The following is a 21,460-nucleotide window of genomic DNA, read 5'->3' on the forward strand; positions in this document are numbered from 1 at the left end:
TGTAGCTTTTTACTGCTCACACTGAGTCTCATCCCATGAACCTGCAGCAGTTGTGGTCTCTGATTCAGTGTTTTCATATCTCCCTGCCACTCTCTGCTCTGTGCTGCAAACACAGGAGATTTATTTCCTCAGCACATCTTGGCACAAGCCCTCAGATGACATTTTGCCTTTTGATGTGCTGCTGGAACTGGGTTTGTCCCAGTGAGTGGGTGGGGGATGTTATGTTCACCAGTGTCTGGCTGTGGTTTGTGTTGCCCAGCAGTGCCCAGCAGGAGATGTTGGTGCTGGTCCAGTCAGTGCTCTCAGGTCTGGGGTTGATTTTTGTGTCTTGTGGTTGTTGGGGAGCCAGGAGAGCCCATCTGCCAAGGGGTGAGGCCTGGTGCTCCCCTTGGAGAAGGGGCTGTGCAGGGAGTGCTGCAGCCTCTGGGAGGTGAATGCTTGGTGTGGAGGGTGTTAGAGCTCTTTGGGTTGGAAGGGGCCTTTAAAGGCTGGCTGAACAGGGACATTTCACACCAGAGCACTTTGTCTCCAGCCCTGCTCTAGTATGACCTTGAGTGTTCTCTGGAACCTCTCTGAGAAAGGTTTTACCATTTTCACCATATGAAATGTCTGAATTCACCCTCTTTTAGTTTAAAGCCACCTCCCCTTTTTCTTTTGCTACAGTCCCTACTAAAAAGTCTATCCCCCTAAAAAGATTTAAGCCCACTTGAAGTATTGAAAGGCCACAATGAGATCCCCCAGAGTCTCCTCCAGGCTGAACAACCCCCATTCTCTCAGCCTGATTCTACAGCAGAGCTGCTTCAGCCCTCTGAGCACTGGGACGTTCCTGATACTGGCTTTTAATTTTAAAATTCCCAGTATTTCCCAGAGCCTCAGATGATTGCAGTCAGTATGACACCCACTGTGTGTTTACTGCTCCTGTTCAGGGATGTCTGTGCTCTGAGGCCTCCAGAACATCTCTTTCTTATACACTCACTATTCACATGGAGTTCTTGACCACCTTTATTCAGTGGTAATCTTGATTCTTGACTCCTAACACTGAAAGCTGTGACAAATTTAGTATCCTGAGAGCCTAAAACACAAATTGCTGTGCAGTGATGATAGACCTTTAGCAGAAACCAGCCAGGTGAGCATGGTGGGGGTTGAGCCACAGAGAAGATCCTGACAAATGTTCCCCCAGAGGTGCTGGCACTGCCCAGGCTCCCCAGGGAGTGGGCAGAGCCCTGAGGCTGCCAGAGCTCCAGGAGCCTTTGGACAGCACTGCCAGGGATGCACAGGCTGGGATTGCTGGGGGGTCTGGGCAGGGCAGGAGCTGCCCTGGATGATCCTTTGGGGTCCATTCCCACTCAGGATATTCTGTGGATATTGGAGAGGGTATAAAGGGGGAAATGTTCACTGTGTAAGCAAAGTCATTGTGTTCCTTCTCCCAGACAAAAAGGCAAACACAAATGACCATAAACTACAGCTTTTCAAATGTGATCTCCCCAGAGCTGTTTGTAATGACACCTACATGTGCCTGGTGCCTCTGTTTGATACCTGAGGGGTTGTGAACATGGCACAGCCTGTGCTGAGGGCTGAGAACACACTGCAGCCAGTCTGGAACACAGCAGCAGCCACTGGGAAAACCACATCTTTGCAGTCATCAAGCCAGAGCTGTTGGAATTGTAAAGGTTATAGATTTTTTTTGTGTCACATAATTCGTGAACCATTTCCCACTTCTGCAATTCTGTGCAGCACGAGCCTTTCTAAAGGAATTTCCAAGGGACCTAAAGATTGAACAATTTTATTTTTACTGGTTCTCTTGGTTCAGGTAATATTGTACCTTGAAGCACATTAGAACAAGCTTTTGAAATGCTCATGGGGTGTGTAACAGCCATTCTGGTACCCGTGGATGCTCAGAACTTGGGCTTTGGTAGGAAATGAGCAGAAGGACAAAAAGCCCCATCCAGCACCACAACTTCTGCCTCCAGAATGGTGGGGAGATCTGCAACCTGAAGGAAGTTGGACAGGAAGCCTTCTGAGATCACAAGAATTATTTGGAGAGATTATTCAATGTTTTTCACTTGTTTCCTGTTAATTTGGGGGTCTTTGGGATATTCCATTCTACCCCTTTTTTCTGCTGCAGAGGGCTCTCTGGGAATCCTGCTCCTCTGGGTGAGGAGGCTGCCTTTGAGAGGGCAGGTGTTTGTTCTGAGGGACAGGTGTTCTGCAGGACAGGTGTTCTGACCTTTGTCTCTTGTTTTTCAGAGAAAATGGGCTGGCCTTTCCATCGGGCAGGAGATCGATGGTGAGTCAGTCAGTCAGAGTGATTGGGTTGTGTTCATGAAACTGAACTCCTGTTTCCATCCTGAACTGGGAACTCACAGAGCTCCAGTCCTTCTCCAGGTGATGTGAGGACCTCGTTAGTGAAGAGCTGCTCTCCTCTCTGCAGCTTTTCTGCTTTTAATGTTTTCCAGACCTGGGCAGACTGTTTTGGCAGTTTCTCCAGATACTTGCTGCTGTCTCAGCCTGGCTCTGTGTGGGATGTCAGTGTCCACATGCAGATATGAACATTGAACATGTCCTGGCTAGCCTGTTCTGGGTCTCTGGAGAGCACTCCCACTAGCAGAGGACAGCTCTTGTCCTTGGGGAATTTCTTGGCACCAGCATTGCAATGAATTGGGATGTTCAAGTTCCAGGAGCAGCAGTGTGCCCTGCAGTGCTGAGCTTTGGGGGCAGCACTGGTGTTTGCACCAGTAACTGACCAGAATATTCTGCAGCAAGGTGAAGGGCTGAGGTGAATCCTTATTCCTATTTCAAGTCTTCCTTGAGCCTTCCAAGCCTTGGTGAATGTTTGGAGGAGAGCATTTAGCTCTTTTGTCCCTTTGTGCTGTGTGTCACTATTCCCTCTGCCTGGATCATTGTCAGCTCCAGGTGCAGCTGTTGAACCTGCCTGTAGCTGCTGGAATGCTGACCAGACTCCAGGCAGCAGGAGTTACAGGAGGGTCTGTGTGTTCTTTGCTACAGCTGGTCCAGGTAATGGATCACATTTGTTCTTTGGACCATCTGGAGTCACCTCTGTGCTCTGGGAGAGGGCAGCTCCTCCTCTGCCTTGCTGGGATCCTGCACTGGAGCCCACTGTTCAAGAGGCTTTGCCTCTGGAGTAGCTCCCAGTAGGTCAGGGAATTCCCTCCTTTGGGACTGTGGGCAGAGCTGGTGGCTGCATCCTCTGTCAGGATGGGCCTGAAGAGGGCTGGGCCTGAAGAGGGCTGTGGCTGTGTGTCTGGGTTTGAAAAGCCAGGTGTCTGCTGAGGAAGGCAGGAGTCTCCCTTGAAATGAAAAATGTAAACCCTCTCCCTCTGAATTATTATAATTTTGAAATTAAGGGGCTCTCAGGCAAAGATATGGGAGAAGGAATAACAGTTCTTTACTAGGAAAATTAAAAATACAAATGCAATAGTACAAAAAAGAAAACAAACCCCTGCCAGAGTCAGAGCAGGCCCTGTCCCCTGTGGGTCAGGGTGGTGGCACAGTCCCATCCCGGGGGGGCTCAGGGTGGTGGCACAGTCCCATCCCAGGGGGGCTCAGGGTGGTGGCACAGTCCCATCCCAGGGGGGCTCAGGGTGGTGGCACAGTCCCATCCCAGGGGGGCTCAGGGTGGTGGCACAGTCCCATCCCAGGGGGGCTCAGGGTGGTGGCACAGTCCCATCCCAGGGGGGCTCAGGGTGGGGGCACAGTCCCATCCCAGGGGGGCTCAGCCCTCCTGCAGTGCCAGCTGTGGTTCTGCTGGAGCAGGGATCCTGCACAAGGGGGGAGTTTTCCTCTGGAGCTCCAGGGCTGCTGGAGATGGGCCTGCTCTCCCTCTGGGAATGCAGGGCAGCAGAAAGCTGCTCCTCTGGGAATGCAGGGGGCAAAGGCTGCTGGGCTGTTCCCAGGTCAGATTGGATCCAGGCAGGAATGCTTGGCTCCTGCCCTGGGTGGAGCATCTCCCATGGGATGATGGAATTTGATCAGCCCTGCAGGGACACTCAGTGGCCATGGACAGAAGAGAATTAACAATGAATGGCCCATGAACAGAAGAGATCTCCTGGAGGGAGGATGGGTTGTGGAAGAGACAAAGAAAAACTGCCCAATGAACAGCAGCTACCTGCCCCAGCTCTGAGAGATGGCAGTAGAATTCACACCCTCATTTCCAGCCTCAGCCACTGTGGGTGTGAGGTGCTCCTGGGGCAGCTCCCTCCTGGCTCTTTGTTTTCCCAGCTCCTGTGGTCTCAGCAGCTCCATGAGCACGGATCAGTACTCAGATGTGAAGTCTGATGTGTTTGTAGGGACAGCTGGAGGGTGTCTCTGCCTCTCTGGATGTCCCACAGACCAGGATTTGAACCTGGAGGGGAAGGCTGGGGGAGACCTTCCTGCTCCACACAGTGACCTGCAAGGAGCTTGGTCTCTTCTCCCAGGAGAAAAGGGACAGGATGAAAGGAAACAGTCTGAGGTTGTGCCAGAGGAGTTGTAGGTTGGATATTAAGGAAAATTTATTCACAGAATGGGTTGTAAAGGCTTGGAACAGGCTGCTCAGGATAGTGGTGGGGTCACCATCCCTGGAAATGTTTGAAGAACTGGTGGATGTGGCATTTAGAGGTGACCATGGTGCTGGTGCTGGGTTGATGGTTGGACTTGGTGATCCTGGAGGCCTTTCCCAACCTTGATGTTCTGTTAATCTGTGATATTTTTTTTTTGCCTGATAGTCTTGTTTTAACTGAAGAAGGACCTGTAACAGGGGAAAATTAATTCATAAATAATTTGTTTCCCACCCTTGTTTGGCCGATCATGTGCCAACTCACTAACAGATCAATGCTTTTCAGTACTCAGGTCTTCTGGGGGAAGAAGCACTGATATTCTGTGATCAGCTCTTAGAGCAGTTTGTGATTGTCCTTGTCCTGCTGCAAACCTCCCAGCTACGTGGGAGCCTGTGTTAACAAAAATAATGCAGTGATTCTGTGCAGAGTGACTAAATGTCATCTGACTCCGTGCTGGGTGGAAGGGATTTGTAAAAACATTCTGCAGGTAGTGAGAAGTGTTCACAAAGCCAGTGATTTCCCAGAGCTCCTGCTTTGTCCTGGTCCCCTGATAGTGTGGAAGCTGTGTTTTAAATGTCAGTGTAAATGCAGCCCACAGCTCTGTGGAGCAGTGATGAGTCCTGCTGAGCCCCTGATGATGCAGTAAAGGTTTTCCAGGTGAATGGATTTCCTGGTGGGAAGGCACAGTGCCCTGATGGATGTGTCTGTCCTGCCTTCCATGCACTCCAGCTGTACCAGCTCCTGTATTCCCAGCAGAGGTGCCCAGCTGGAGCCAGGACAGGCTGTGCCTTCCCACCCCAGGGAGGTTCCTGCAGCCTTCCCAGAGCCAGGAGGTTCCTGCTGCACTCCCAGCCCCTCTCTGAGACATTCCAGGCTCTTGGAGCTGGTGCTGTCCTCTGCTGAGTGGGCTGCAGCCCCATGCTGGGGGTTCCCCTCAGCACTCAGTCCTGGGTGGAAGGGCTGGTGACTCCTCAAGCTGTGATGTGACCCAATCCAGGGACTGATATTCCAGAAACTTTTATTTGACAAAGCCATGAGGTTCAGCAAGGAAAAGGGAACTGCTCAGAGGTGAGCTGTAAGGAGAGAGGAGTTCCTGGTGTTTGCTTGCAGGCCCAAAGGGGTCACCCTGCTGCTGTACCCCTTTTGGAAGAACTCAGTGCAGTAGATCAGGAAACAGTGTAGTGTTTTCATCTTTATCCCTGTTTGCTGAAGATCTGTCTGTGGCATCTCCTCCCAGGAAGGATGTTTGAGGTGTGTGCTGTGTGTTCTGGTCACACCTCCAGCAGGGACAGGCTCTGCTTGTTCCCTTCATGTGAGCAATCCTGGAGCAGCCCATGCTGGGGGCTTGTGTTGCCATCACACCTCAGCATCTGCAGGTTGGTTCTGGAGCCACTCTGCTGCCAGGGGCTGGACAGGAAATCACGGGTGGAGTGAAGCACCTTTCCCACATTCCCCTTCTCCTACTTCACCCTCAGCCATGACTGCTGTAGCAGAGGAGACTTTGCTCTCCAGATTCAAAGCAAACCCTTAATGCTCCTCAGTCTTCTGGAGAATCATGGGGCTGCTTTCTGCATTGCTGGGCCTGCCTGTTTGTGAGGTCCTGCCCTTGGCCCACCCATGCTGGGCAGTCCCTGGAGCTGTGGGTTGTGCTGCTCTTTCCTTTCCATCCTCTTTCCACCCTGAGTGGGCTCTTGTTTCCCATGAGCTGTGCCTGTGGTTTCAGGGTGCCAGTGGCTGTGCAGTGCCTTCCCTGCCTCTTGGCTTTCTGTTCAGGGGATTCTGCATCACTCAAGGAAACGTGGTGTCCTGGTTTAGGGCAAATTTGGGAGAAAACCTCCAAAGGGGGTTCCTCCAGAAAGCAAACCCACACAGCCCCTCCCCCTGTCCGGTTTGGGAAGAATTCCTCAGAGAGAGGTGGAAAGAACCTGTTTATTTAACAGGCACAGCACCCCCAGCACACAAAATGAACAATTCTGGGTGACACCACTCTTTCACTGCTCTGACAAAGATGACAAATTCAGAAAGTCTCTCCTGGGGTGGTTGCTCTGTTTTCAGTCCCTACCAGCAGTGGGGTAACTGCTGCAGCCACAAGGTGCAAACCTGTGGTATTTCCCAGGTCCCAGTCCAGAGCAGGCTCGAGTAGGTCCAAAAAGGAAAGGAGAAACAGTCCAGGAAGAAATTTGCACTGTTTAGCTAAACTAACTAATGAGCAGAAGCAGAAAGCAAGAGCAAGCAGAAGCAAAGCAGAAGCAAGAGCAGAGCGAAAAGCAGGGCAAAAAGCAAAAGCAGCACTGTGTGCTGTCCTGTCTGTGTGTCCTGCCAGCTGTGGGGGAGCAGCTGATAAGAAACCAAAGCAAAACATTCACTCCTCAGAGCCAGTCTTGAAGGCACAGAACATAATTTCCAGCATAATCAGAACACATGAGTGGGGATACAAGCTTCATCCCAGGACACCTGGAAATGCCAGCATGGGCCCAAGGGCACCTCTGGGGTTTCTCAGTGTCAGGGATGAAGGGCAGTTGATGATGTGCTTTGTTGAATGGGCAGTAATTCACCTTCTGCTGCCTCATCTGGAGAACAGCTCAGCAACCTGTTACCACAGAAACCCAGTGATGGCCTCTGGTCACTGCCTTGTCACTGCCTTTGGGCAAGGATACCCTTACAGCTGCTTTTGGGCTTCCTGGAGATGTGTCCCAATCCTTGGGTGCAGATACAGCCATGTGGGACCATAGCATGTCTGGATTTGCTTTCATTGTCCTCATCCCCCAAAGTCTGTGTGGTATTTGAGCTGTTTTTAAAGGTTTATTAGGAGTTTTTAGAGCAATGCAGGCATTTTCAGTGAAAAATGGGATTTTTCAGTGGCAATTTTACTGTATTTTTGACCTTGTAGTTGAACATGGATTACAGAAATAAGAGTCTCTAGCAGAAGTAATATATTCAGTTTTACCAAGTGAAATTCTCAAGAGAAGAGTGTGTATTGCCAAATGTATTTAATACACTAGGGGGACCTTGCTGTCCTTAAATGTGCTGTTTCTTGGGTTTTTTCAGTTTCCTTATACACTTTTGACAAGACCAAGCAGTGCATTGGCACCATGACCATCGAGATTGACTTCCTGCAGAAGAAGAACATTGACTCCAACCCCTATGACACAGACAAGATGGCTGCAGAGTTCATCCAGCAGTTCAACAGCCAGGCCTTCTCTGTGGGCCAGCAGGTGAGCTGTGCTCTGGGGCTCTGAGGCTACACTGGGCTGGAACACCTCTGCAGGCTTGTGAGGGACCATCTGAGGGTGCCAGGAGCTCTGCAAAGGCTGGGTGAGGGGCAGCAATTGTTCTTTGTCTGAAGGGATGCCTCAGGTTTGGCTTTTCTATTTTCCAGGTTCTGTGCTGCTTTAGTGGGTGGGTCTGGGCTTCACATGAGGGGATGGTGAGCTCTCTGCACAGAGCAGGGAGACAAAACAATTCCTGCTCCAGCTGGGCACCAAGGACAGATGATCCAAATCTCAGCCCAAGAGCACAAACCCCGTGGGCTGGAGAGAGAAAAACAAGCAGGGTGGGACTGGATGGGCTGGAGCTGTAATTGGACAATGAACTGCAAGATGCAAATGGAGCAGAACTTATAAAAGTGAGAGACCCTATGACCTGTGGGGCATTTTGTGTCCATTTTGGTTCACCTGGGGTGCAGCCCTGGCTGGGCCCTTGTGCTGCCCAGGGTGGATCCATTGAGGCCTCCTGATAAATCCCTGCTGTATTCTTTAGCTCCTCTGGTCTCTGTGCTAGGCCAGCCTGCACAGGGCAGCAGAAGGAATGTCTTCATGAGCAGTAAAACCATTGTGATTTTCACTGAGAGCATGGGCAGAGGGGTTTAGAATCTGCCCTATCCTAAATCTGAGGAAAATCCCAGGGCTTGGGAGAGTTTGGGTCTCTCTGTGTTGTGGCCTGGTTGGATGTGAACATGGCAACTCCTGGAATATTTTAGGAAGTCACTTTTGCCTTCTTCTCTATAAGATCATGATAAACCCCAGGTTTAATTCATTCTCAGTGGCACCTCCCAAGTGCAGTGCATGTTATTATTCTGGAAGTGTCCCAGGCCAGGTTGGACAGGGCTTGGAGCAGCCTGGTGTGGTGGGAGGTGTCCCTGCTATGGCAGGGCTGGCACTTGATCAGCTTTAGGGTCCTTTCCAGCCTGAACTATTCTGGGATTCCATGATTTATTGCTGCTCTAGGGACTGAAGCAGAGAAACAGGGATGAAGTATTTTCCTTGGGGACCTTGGAGAGCTGATGTCCCTGTAATTGAGCCTGCAGGGGTCTGCAGCAGATGGGCTTCAGCCCCTGCACAGCCCTGTGTGACTGCCTCTGCTTTGCCTTGTTCTCAAAACAGGTCAAGGTTGGTCTCTCACAGCATTTACACCTTGCAGGGTCTGAATCTTAAGCCAGTTGGAAATACAAACGCAGGGCAAGGGAGGCAAGGCTGCAGACCCAGCCTGGTTTTCTGTGGGATGGACCCTACTTCTCATTACATTCATTCTGTCTCTCATTAGCACTGTTCCTGAAGTGTCCTTGTCAAGCTGAAATGCAAAAGATCTGAAAGTTTTGAGCTAAACTGTTCTCCATGACTAGCACCAATGATTGAAGTGAGAGGAAAATGTCATCAGATGATACAGAACACTGAGCTGGGGAGAAAGGGGGTGGGGGGAAATAGATGATTTTCTTGGAAGGAGACTTTTTCTTAGAGTTTCTCCAGCTGACTTCATGTTCTGTAACTTCAGGTTTGTTACTCTGATTTTGGGGCAGGGAAAGGACATGGGCAGCACTGCAGAGCTTTGCAGGGATTCCTTCCAGGGGAGATGCTGGGTGGTTAACTCAGTCTTCAGGCCTCTCTCCCTTCCAATCTCAGTAGTCTTGTCAGAATCCTTTTTAGCTTTTTTTAACGAGATTTGTTTTCCCTTTCCACAGCTGGTGTTCAGCTTTAATGACAAGCTCTTTGGGCTGTTGGTGAAGGACATGGAAGCCATGGACCCCAGCATTCTCAAAGGGGAGTCTGGAACAAGCAAAAAGCAGAAGGTGGGCTCCCAGGAACTCCTGTGCATTCCTTGGGGACTGCAGAGCTGCAAGTCCTACCAGGTCATGCCATCAAGGGCACTTTAGGTGACCTGCCTTTGGAGAAGTCACACATCTGCCTCCTCTGTGTGTCAGAGACAAAGAGCCTTGTTTACAGTTCAGTGCAGCCTCCACTGAACTACAGAGGATACAGGAATGGCCTTTTGGTCTTTAGGTACTAATTCATGGAAACAGCCTCTCTTGAGTCTTTTTGCCTTCCAGATATGTCCAGGTTTGATATTTCTTCTGTAGAAAGGGCATGATTTTATTTTCTCCTTTCCTTGCTAGATCTTGCTGAAATAAAATAGTTGGGTTTGAACTAAACCAGGAACTTTCAAAAGCCAGGTTGTTGTACCTGGTGAGCTTCCCCATTCATTGGTGTTTGTTTTAGAGGAGGGGTTGGTATTTTTTATTCTTCCCAGGAAGTGGAGCTTTTGCTGCGTTTTCCTGCCTTCTGAGATGTGCTTGGAGATACCTGGAGCAATCTGAAGCTGAGTCTAATGGCAATCAATGTAATTATTTCTTTCCCTTCCCTTTGCAGATCGAGGTTGGTTTGGTTCTTGGAAACAGCCAAGTTGCCTTTGAGAAAGCTGAGAACTCCTCTCTCAATCTGATTGGTGAGTTCCTGCACCCACAGAGAAATAATGCTTGAGTTCTGCTGCTTTTCAGGCCTAGGAGACTTCATTGCCTCCAGGTTGTTGTTTGTCCTCACTCCTAGGCTGAGATTAGCAAGGCCAAATGGACCAGTAGATCCAGAGACAGCAGCTGTTTGAAATATTTTATTTCATTTAATATTTTAATATTTATTTCATCAGAGAATGATGTTTTCAGGGACAGAAACAAGCCAACAGCTCTCCCATTAAATTTAATGAAAGGAGAAGGGATGAAAGAATGGAGAGCTTTTTAAAATGTGTGGTCAAAATGTCAAAGTCCTGCTCTTTGGAAGGCCAAGGGAGCTGCAGAACAGCACTGGGGGCTGTGTGGAACTGCTTCCAGGAGTTTATTCACACAACTGGGAACCGATTTAAACAGACATTTTCTAAAACCTCAACCAAACAAATCCCTGTGTGCAATATCACACTTGGCCATCAAAGAAATTGGGGAGTAATTGGTGTGTCCTCCTTAGAGAGAAACTGCTGTAGGGGTTAGGCTGGCTCTGGGCTGTTCCACAGAGGCACCAGTGGGACCTGGGCCCTGGAGAGGGCAGTGAGGCCCTTCCCTGCAGTGGCTCTGTGTGCCCTGGGACTGGGGGGGTTTCCTGGGGACCAGGGACACCTGCTCTTCCTTTGGCTGTCCCAGTGCTATGAGGTGGGTGACTCTTCCCAAGCTTCAGCTGCAGATCCCTCCCTGGCTGTGAATCAAGGCTGAACACACACTTGTATTTTAATTTTTTCTTGTTTTTCTTCCCTGTTTTGTTCATTCCTCCCAGAATCCATGAGCTAAGGACACTCCTCCTTTTGCTGCTGCTGCTGTTGCACAGATCAGGAGTGGCAGGTGCAGGCTGCTGGGAGGGGGCTCAGGGAGCCTTGAGGTTTATTTTTGCAGTAGGCTGCAAAGCTTGAAGTGCTCAGTGCTGTGAGTACTTGTTACAGGAATAAACCCTCTGAGGGGAGCAGCCACTCAGGAAAGGAGAATTCAACTCAACCAGCACTGCAGGAGCTTGTGGCAGGGGCTGAGGTTTGATGCTGCCCTGAAGGGCCATATTTGGGGTTGGACTTTGTGTCCTGCAGCTGCTTTCTGTGCCACAGTCACTGCAGGCAGTGGGAGGGTGTGAGGCTGTTGTGTAACCACCCTTGCACCTCAGCAGAGTCTGGGCACTCAGCCTGAGCTGAAACCCTCACTGACTGTATTTGTGGGGACCCTCGTGGCAGGAAGGAATGATGAATCTCACTCCATGCTCTCAGAAGGATAATTTATTATGTTAAGATACTGTATTGTATTAAAGAATACTAAACTATACTAAAGAATACAGACAGGATACTTACAGAATGCTAAAAAGATAATGAAAACTCCTGACTCTGGAGAGAGTCTCAGCACAGCTTGGCCCTAATTGGTCAAAGAGCCAAAACAACTCACAGCAGAATCTAATGAAGCAATCACCTGTGGGTAAACAATCTCCAAACACATTCCACATGAGCACAGCACAGGAGAAGCAAATGAGACAATTATTGCTTTCATTTTTCTCTGAGGCTTCTCAGCTTCCCAGGAGAAAAATCCTGGGTGAAGGGATTTTTCAGAAAATGTGAATGTGACACTAACATAGCTCTGTGGGCTGAGGGCTGTAATTAAGCATCCTAATGAGAGTACAGCTGTTAATAGCACCAAGTGGAACTTGCAGGGGCAGGGCAGTGAGTTCCTGCCTGTGACTGTGGGGTCACACCTGTACAGGTGTCACTCTGCTGCCAGGGGCCAGTGTGAAATAAGGGTTCACTGAGGGTTGTTTCAGCAGGGGATTGTACCTGGTTAATATTCAGAGCCCTGTGATGCCCTGGCATCTCCCTCTTGGCATGTGTGGGAGAGCTGCTGCATTGGGAATAGGGACCCTTCCCCAGGATTCTGTTTCGTTGTCTTCAGACAAGACAAAAGAGCTTCTTGTGCCTCAATTTACTTCTGTCAAATTGGTACTTCATTTAATCTCCTCATTGATCTGAGGCAGAGCTGCTTAATGTGTTTTGTTGGTCTCTGGGGAATTGTAAAGTTCTGAATAATTAAATTGTGAGAGAGGAGATGAAAGTGAAGTGAGTGTCACTGAGCTCTGCCTTCAGTAAAGGGCCTGCATTATTTCAATAGAGAAGAATTGTAATAATTTTTTTAAAGCCAATTCTCTTTGTTCTGTTTAGCATAAAATTGTGTTATGAAACCATTGGAAGAGGTTTTAATCCAATCTGCAAGAATTTCACTGTGCTGAGGTGCAGCCAGAAGGGGGGAGTGTAGGCCAAGCTCTGTGGGAGCACGAACAGCCCTGGCTGAGGGGTCTGACCTAAAAGCTGGAGTGCAGCACTGGGATAATAAACACAGGGGAATTGTGGATTGGTGCTCCCTGCAGGGCTCTAGGTGCTCTGTGTCCCAAGGGCTGTCCCTGGCATCTGACCCAGAGGCACGATCCTGTTTGTTTGTTTTGCTGCCCTTGGAATTGAAATATTGATTCCAGATGTGTTTAGACCAGGATTAAAGAGTCTGGCTGAGCTCACACAGAGCTGCTGTTTGCTGTACTTCCTGGACTCTTGCTGCCCATTCATTATCTGGCTGAACTTGAAATGCCTCTTAGAAGAGCTTGTGGAACAGAGCAGCAAAATGCACACTGGTTGTTTGTTAGGATGGGATATTGGGAAGAAATTGTTCCCTGGGAGGGTGGGGAGCCCCTGGCACAGGGTGCCCAGTGCAGCTGTGGCTGCCCCTGGATCCCTGGCAGTGCCCAAGGCCAGGCTGGATGGGACTTGGAGCCACCTGGGACAGTGGGAGGTGTCCCTGCCATGGCAGGTGTGGCACTGGATGGGTTTTAAAGTCCCTTTCAACCCAAAGCCCCCTGTGACTCTGTGATCTCTGTGATTCTGTGGGGTTCTAGGGTGGGAGTGGCCCCCACTGGGAAAACCATTAAGGGCCAACCCTTAAAGCACTGTGCAAGTCTGAGGAAACATCCCATTCTGCAGTAATTAAGGATAATTGGCAGTGTCTTTGCTTTTTCTCTGGGTTGTCAGATCTCTGTGTGTTTCCCTGGTAGCTGAGAGTGCTGGAAGCCATGTGCAAGGTTGATCTGACTGATAAGTGTCAGTGCTTGAATAAACCTAGGGTGAGACTACATGGGTTTGCCAGCATCCTTCCAGGAGCATCTGTGCCTGTTTTCTGCTTCCTGAACACCCTGAGTACTCCCAGGCTCCTGTGCAGAGGGGTGGGCAGCTCTCTGAGGCTGTGATGCCAGTGGCTGAGCAGCAGCAGGGAAAGGAGGTGGTTAAAGGGCTGCAGACCTGTGCTCAGGAGTCTGGGGTGCCTCTGGAACAGGCTGTGGACCAGACAATGAACTGTGGTGGTTTGCCAGGGCTGGCCTTGGTTCTTCTGAGTTGTAAAGGAATTTTGTGTAACTTTGCTGCAAATTGCTCCAGTATCTGGGGACTGAGTGGTGAGAGCTGCTCCTTTCCAAGGAATTCTGGAGAAGGTTTGGAGAGGTGCAGATCTTAGAGAACCTGAGATCTGTACAGAAAAAAAATCAACAGAAACTGTAATAAAGCATTAAATGAGAGGAAAAGGGTGATACACTGGGAAGGGCCAGCCTGTCTTGTCTAAGGTCTCTCCTGCCTCATGATCCTACTGGAGTTCATTACAGCAGTCAGAGAGCTCTGGCAGCAGGGCTGAACATGGGCTGATTGTCAGAGCTCCTCCAGCAAAGTTCTTTGTCAAAGTTTCTTAGGAAAGAATCAAAACAGAGATCTCTGGGAGAGAAGGTCCTTGCATGAGTCAGTGAGTGATGAAAGGGAAGGAGGAAATAGCTGATGTCAGTGGAGTTCAGTGGGAATCTCTGCTGGGCCTTTGCTGTTCATTGTAATTATTGAATAAGCTGGGAAAAGGCTGGAGCAGTGAGGTGCCCAGGCTGGCTCTGAGCTCAGGGACTGAGGCAGGAAGTGGCAGGGGAGATTCAGTTCAGAGAACTGTAAATGATGTGTAGGAGGAAGAGCTCTCCTGGCCTGGGTGGCTGTAGAGGGCCCAGATCCCAGGCAGGATTATTGTGTTTGCTGGGACCCCCGTGGCAGGGAAGGATGGTGAATCTGACTCCATGTTCTCAGAAGGCTAATTTATTACTTTATGATACTATATTACAGCAAAGAATACTAAACTATACTAAAAAATACACACAATACTTTAAAGATAATAATGAAAACTCCTGACTCTCACCAGAGCCCCGACACAGCTTGGCCCTGATTGGCCAAAGAGTCAAAACAACTCACACCAGAGTCCAATGAAACAATCACCTGTGGGTAAACAATCTCCAGACACATTCCACATGTGAGCAAAACACAGGAGAAGCAAATGAGATAAAAATGTTTTCATTTTTCTTGGAGGCTTCTCAGCTTCCCAGGAGAAAAATCCCGGGCAAAGGAATTTTTCAGAGAATGTGAATGCCACAGCAGGATCAAGGGAATGAATGCTGCACCCATCTTGCAGTGTGTTCCTGTTGTTGGGAGCTGTTAAACTTGGCTGCTAAGAATGATCACATATTGTTCTAGAGGGATATGAACAGAGCAGAGCATCCATCATTCTGTACCTGTACTGAAGGTGCAGCCAAACTGCAGCACCTGCAGGTCCACTTGCCTGTCAGAGGGTGTGGGAGGAAGAGAGAATGCAGAGAGGATCAGGGTTCCAGTGTGGAGCTCCTGCTGCACAGGGGAGAACAGCTGGGCACTGGGAAAGGCAGGGCTGAGGAGGATGCAGGACAAACCTGCTGTCATCCCAGCTGGCCTGGAGCAGGGTGGACACTGGTTCTGGCAGCAGCCAGGTGGGCTGGGTGCTGAGGTTATGTGGGTCCAGGGTGAATCTGTGGCAGAGAAATCTCCTGTGGATTCTTCAATACATGGGGACAGCACCTGGCTGGAGAAACCCCTGAACTGAGCAGTGGGAAGGCTGGGGGTCATTTACCAAGCTGGGCCTCTGGTGTCCTTGTGTCCTTGTCACAGTGTGTCCTCCTGGCCAGTGTTTGAAATTGAGCACAGAGTTTGTGGGATGGGGTCTGACCTGCAGAGCTGTTCTGGTGTCTGTTCTTGTGTGTGCTGCAGTTCTGCTGGGCTGTGTGTTTGAAACCATTTCTTGGCTTTTGCAGGTAAATCAAAGACCAAGGAGAACAGGCAGTCAATCATCAACCCTGACTGGAATTTTGAGAAAATGGGCATTGGAGGCCTGGATAAAGAATTCTCTGATATTTTCCGAAGAGCTTTTGCTTCTCGAGTTTTCCCACCTGAGATTGTGGAGCAAATGGGTGAGTATAACCTGGAAATGTTACACTGAATATACCCTGGAAAAGTGTGGCTGGGGCACAGGCTGCAGGCCTGTCCCTGGTGTGTGAGGGCTGGACACACCCTTGTGCTGCTGTAGCACAGCAGTTTTTGAGGGATCCAACAGAGCCTCTTCTTCCCCTGGTGCTCCCAGCTGTATTTTGGACTCTTGTTGCTTGGCTGGGGAAGGGAGACAGACCCAGCACAAACACTCAGCCCTGCACATGGCATGTCTGAAGGAGTGAGACACGTGGTTTGACTGGATTCTGTGCTGGTAGAACTGAAACTGGGGCTCTGAGCAGCCTAGTCTGGTGGAGGGTGTCCCTGCCCATGGCAGAGGGCTGAAATCAGATGGGCTTTAAGGTCTCCTCCACCCCAAACCATCCCATGGTTGTGTGAAACCCTCCCTCTTTGGATGCTTCATTTGTCCATGGCAGTGACACTGCTTCTGTTCCTGACTGCCTGACCATGATCTGTCCATGCAGCTCAGAGGAAATTTTGTCTTAATGCCCCTGCCATAATCTCTTTTACCTCCCAGTTCTGGCAGCTGCACCATGAGCCCTGTCCCTCCCAGCCTGAGCCCAGTAATCCCAGCATGGGCTGTGAGCTCTGCTGCTCAGGTTTGAAGTGCTGGCAGGATGCACAGGCCGTGGCACGTCCTGGAATCTGGGAAATAAAAGCACAGATTCTAAATATAACTTCTCTTTTTGGGTCAAGGGAAGGAAAGGCAGTCCCAGTACTTGGTAAACATCTGCTGGCAGGCAGATAAATGGTGCAGGGTTTAGTTTTTAGTAAGCAGTGTGCAGCTGCAGGTGTCTGGTTCTGTCACAGAACGTGGCTGGGGATGTTCTGGCTACTCCTTGTTCTGGGAATATAATCTGTGTGGGCTCCTGTTTGAACTTGGAATCCATAGCTGTATAATTTCTGTGTATGTTTATGTTTCTGATCCACCTTCCCTCTCCCCACAAATGAAGCAATCAAGATTTTGATTACAAACCAGATTTCCATCAGGAGCTGCATCCTGTTTGTGTGGGGGTGTGTGGAGCTTCCAGTGCCTGTGGAATTGATGCAAAATAAACTTCCCTGGGATGTGCCTTCAGTCTTGTCTTGGGGATTTGGACACGTATGGAGGAGCTATGGAGACACCCCAGGGCTGGGCCAGCCAGTGCCTGATTCTCTCTCTCCTGCCTTTTAATTCCTCTTGATGTGAGAGCTGAGGCCTTTGGGGGATGCTCTTGGGTCTCGGGGGTTTTGTGGCTGTGGGCAAGATACAACTTCTCTGCTTCTGCTTGAGAACATAAAATGCTTAAATTTGTTAAATATTTAACTGCTCTGCAGAGAAAGGAAATAAGAGAAATGGTGCTGGCTGTGGAAAGAACAGCTTTTACCCAGAGGCACTGGTGGCCAGCTCAGCACTAGCACTGTTGCTGACAGCCAGCCTCCTGTACTTGAAATATTTTTACCTTTTGAAGCAGCTGTTGTGTGTATTCATAAAGTCTTCCCATGGAGCCAGGCTAAGAGAGCTGGGGCTGTTCAGCCTGGAGAAGAGAAGACTCAGGAAGATCTTAGAGCCCCTTCCAGTGCCTAAAGGGGGCTTATAAAACAGAGGAGAGTGATTTTTTACATGGACAAGAATGGGAGTGGTTTTAAACTAGCAGAGGGGAGATTTGGGTTAGATATTGGGATGGAATTCTTCCCTGTGAGGGTGGGCAGGCCCTGGCACAGGGTGCCCAGAGCAGCTGGGGCTGCCCCTGGATCCCTGGCAGTGCCCAAGGCCAGGCTGGAAGGGGCTTGGAGCCACCTGGGACAGTGGGAGGTGTCCCTGTGGCAGGGATGGCACTGGATGGGCTTTGAGCTTCCTTCCCACCCAAACCATTCTGGGATTCTCTGATTCTGTGGCTGCAGTACAGAGCCCTTGGCTGGGACCACATGTGAAGGTAAAAGGTAAAAGATAATTGGTGCTGTTTAATAAAGGAAGACAAAGATTCTGTGAAGGACCACTGGTATTTGGATTACCCTGGGCAATGAATGAAAGGTGTGCCCCATTAAATTATATTAAGTACAAATATTCTTACTGTGCATGTTTACACCCAGGCTGCACAAAGAGACTTTTTTCAGGGAAGAAGTTGGACTGGGAGCAGAGCTCCTGAGCTCTGATTAACCCCAGGGCTAAAGAGCTTATCTGAAATTTCAAAAAACAAAAACTTTCTGACATTCATTTTCTTTGCCTTAGTTATAACTTGCTCTTAACTATATTTCAGATCTGAAATGTCAGTATGACAGCTGTTCACCTTTGTGAATAATTTATTGGGAAAGGAAAAGGTGGAATTTGCTTTCTCCCTGGTGCTGCAGTGCTCACCCAGTTGTGTTCTTTGCCCAGTGCTCCCAGACTGCAGCTTCCATGCCAAATGCAATAAATATTTCTGTCCAGAACTACACAGAGGCTCTATAGACCCTTCCAGCATTACTTGCAATTTGTGTGTGGTTTATCTAACTTCCCTGGAATGTTCTGGGTTTGGAGCACATAAATCAATGTTAGAGTTAACCATATCATCCAAGGGGGAAGCACTGCTCTGCTGGTACAAGCCTTGGTTTATCCAAGAGCAGAAGTGTTAGATCAGCCCCAGCTGGGCACCAAGCCTGGGCTGGAAGGGGCAGTTTGCTTTTCCCATCTCTGGATGTCCCAGCCCTGCTCTGGTGGCTTTGGGCTTGCATGGCTCTGTAGGGAGCTAATACAGCTGGCAGCAAAAAAATGCTATTAATAAAGACAGCTTATAGGGTCAGTATTCAGCTAGATCAGCTCCCTGGTTGTGTGATGTGACAGAATCCCAGAATGGTTTGGGCGGGAAGGAAGCTCAAAGCCCATCCAGTGCCACCCCTGCCATGGCAGGGACACTTCCCACTGTCCCAGGTGCTCCAAGCCCTGTCCAGCCTGGCTTTGGGCACTGCCAGGGATCCAGGGGCAGCCCCAGCTGCTCTGGGCACCCTGTGCCAGGGCCTGCCCACCCTCACAGGGAAGAGTGACTGGTGCTTATCTCCTGAAAATCCTGCAGCTGCCAAATGGAATTAAATCCTCACCTGGATGAGGTTTGAAGAAGATGTCTGGAAACATTTTGGTGCCTCATTTGTAGGAATTACACTTCTGAGGAAGGAACTTCACACCTTGGGGCACTGGTGGAGGGAGATACCAGGCAGTTCTCCCTGAGGGACAGCCCTTCACAGCCCTGTTTCCAGGGAATCCTCCTCCTTTCCAAGCCCTTTCAGGATGTCTGTGCCAGCTCCGAGTAAGGCAGTGTCACTGTGTGCTGAAGGGAGTCTGCCTTTGGTTGCTCTCTGCTGCATCCTCTGGCTCCAGCTGAAGCTCCTCTGTTTATTGGACAAATGTTGTGATTTTTTCCCATCCATGGTGGATGCTGGTTTTCTGCTGGGGCTTTAAACCCAGCTCATTCAGCACCTTGGGCTCCTGCCTAGAACACTGTTCTCTCTTTTTGTTGTTTTTTTCTTTCCCCCTTACTCCCACAGATATTTTTCCACTTAGAACAATATTTCTGATATTTGGTGCCTGGAGCTGTAACTTGCAACAAACCTGTAAAGTTCCGTCTCAGACTTAAAAACAAAACACTTGTGCTGACCCTCTTTTCATTATTTAAGAACACTCTGGTGTCCCCAAGCTTTGAAACAGTCTTGACTTGCAGCAGGGAAGGGATTTCTCTGACTCCTGTGGCACATTAATTGGTGTAGAGGCCTCAAAGAGCAAATTCTGCATGGACTTGTTGTTTAATAACAGGTAGAGAAAAGTTTGATGTTACACGTTCCTTCTGAGAGACTGGAATGGAACCCAAATTCCCCATCCTCTCCTGCTTCCATAAATAAATTAAATCAGTCTTTTTGAAGGTGGTTTCTGTTTCCTGGGAACCATCTTAACCTGTGCTCTTGGCCTGCCCTCTTGGGTTAATTGTGAAGTCCAGCTCATGATGGAGAAGTGAAGTATCAAGGACACAAGGGGAACATTGAAATGAGCACACTCAGATTATTTTCTTCCTCAGATTCTGTCTGAAGTAGAGGCTTGTCTTTTAAGCTGCCTTAAAAATTAATGCATAATGTTCTCAAAGTACTCAGATACTGTAAGAGAAGAATAATGATGGAAAGGTTCTCACCCAGCTATTCTGAAAATAGGGTAATTTTAATGAAAAATTAGTGTCAGGCACATCTAACCTCAGCTGGGGTGCTTGGAATGCCAGGCCCTGCTGGGCAGCTCTCAGCCTTTGCATCCAGCCTGGTCCTTCTCTCCAGCATTCTCCAGGGCAGCTCTGGGATTCTGAGGCCATTTCTATAACCCCTACATCACCCATCATTATTTCTGCTCCCTGCCCTGCTCAGGACTGTGTTGCCCAACCCAAACCATGGATCCATTCTGCATCAGCAGGTCCTGGCTGTGCCTCTCTGTCTGGGCTGGGCAGAATCCTCACTGGGATGATTTTTTCTTTGTTTTGCAGCATGCAGTTCATTATTCTTCCCCAATTAGAAACTCATGCATCAGGTTACATGGATTTCAGATGAATTTAATCCTGCCTGTCTGTGTGTTTGTAGCTCTTGGCTTTGCAGTGTGCAGATTTAATTGGAGCATTCTGTTCTGTTCCATCTCCCAGGCACCACATGCCACTGAATTCAGGAGGGATCATTTCTCACTGTGCTTTAAAGTTTGTGGGGTTTAATCTACTTTTCATCCACCTCTAACTTCATTCAGCCTGTGCTTTTCCTGTATGTCTAGGAGGGTGTCTAACAGGTATTTATATCTTTGGGGAAGTTTAAATGTCCCTCTCTTGCTTTCTTTGTTTCCTCAAACCCTCTGTGTGGGGACCCCCATGTTTTCCTGGAGGGAAGTTGTCTCAGACTGGCCAGATAAGTTGTTCTGGCTACTTCTTATAGTCTTGTTTTCTTCTACCCATTTAAAAAGACATTATCTCAGAATTTTCCTGCATCAGGTTAGTGCTAGGTCTGTGCAAGACAATCAGAAAACAGCTGAGGCTGAAAGGGATCTCCCAATTTAGTCCAACCGAGTTCTCTCCCTTTTCCCTTTACAACACCAGGGATGACATTCACCATCTCCCCCCTGGTTTCTCACCCACCCTGTTCAGGTTCTCACTGACTTTGAGATGATTTCACCCACTCTGAGCTCCCTTGGGTGAAGTTCATGTCCAAGTGATCTGCCAGTATCCGACAGTTGTGGGTGGGCTCTTGTGTCCCTTGTTCTTTTTCTGCTTCTGTTGCCTGTTCCTACCCATTTGTCACTTTTATTAATATCAGCTGTCACAGAAAATATCAACTCTTCACTGGTGTAAATAAGTATTTAACAGCTTGAACTCAGCATTTGCTGTTGTTAACTCTTAACCAGTGCTTTCCTGTTCTTGTCCTCCAAAAGGGATTTAACCTGAAGTGCTCTGCTCACCCTGAGGCACCTGGATCCAGGGCCAGCCAGGCTGGGCCTGGGCACTGAATTCCTGTGGGGAGAGCAGTGAAGCAGTCCCTGACATCTGGCACTTGCCTCCCCTTCTGAAAAGCAGAGATTGGCTTTGGTGTCCCCCAGGGATGGGGAAGAAGGTGAAGGAGCTGAATGAATCCAGTTACTGCTGCAATTGCTTCATGTGTTGGGTTGCTGGGTGCAGTACAACTGGAAACCTTTGGAGGGGGGCAGGAAAGCTTCTGGGCACAGAGTGAGCTGACTTGAAGGACTTCAGTCCTGGGAGGGGTATGAGAGGGGGGCTTCCAAATTCTGCACACTCACCAAAGGCAATGATTCCCTTTTAACACAGGAATGTGGA

At 49.2% G+C, this 21,460-nt stretch overlaps 1 protein-coding gene across 2 annotated transcripts in view; it reads left to right on the forward strand.

Moving 5' to 3' along the window:
* NSF (N-ethylmaleimide sensitive factor, vesicle fusing ATPase) overlaps window positions 1-21,460 on the forward strand; it is an 80,613-nt gene that overhangs the window by 21,649 nt on the left and 37,504 nt on the right. For both annotated transcript variants that reach the window (XM_059869620.1, XM_059869619.1), the window contains exons 4-8: window positions 2,248-2,287; window positions 7,605-7,771; window positions 9,514-9,621; window positions 10,199-10,274; window positions 15,467-15,622. In XM_059869620.1, the coding sequence (XP_059725603.1) occupies window positions 2,248-2,287; window positions 7,605-7,771; window positions 9,514-9,621; window positions 10,199-10,274; window positions 15,467-15,622 (547 nt within the window). The remainder of the gene's footprint in view (window positions 1-2,247; window positions 2,288-7,604; window positions 7,772-9,513; window positions 9,622-10,198; window positions 10,275-15,466; window positions 15,623-21,460) is intronic.

Source organism: Haemorhous mexicanus, chromosome 28 (genome assembly GCF_027477595.1).
Source record: "Haemorhous mexicanus isolate bHaeMex1 chromosome 28, bHaeMex1.pri, whole genome shotgun sequence".
Classification (NCBI taxonomy): Eukaryota; Metazoa; Chordata; class Aves; order Passeriformes; family Fringillidae; genus Haemorhous; species Haemorhous mexicanus.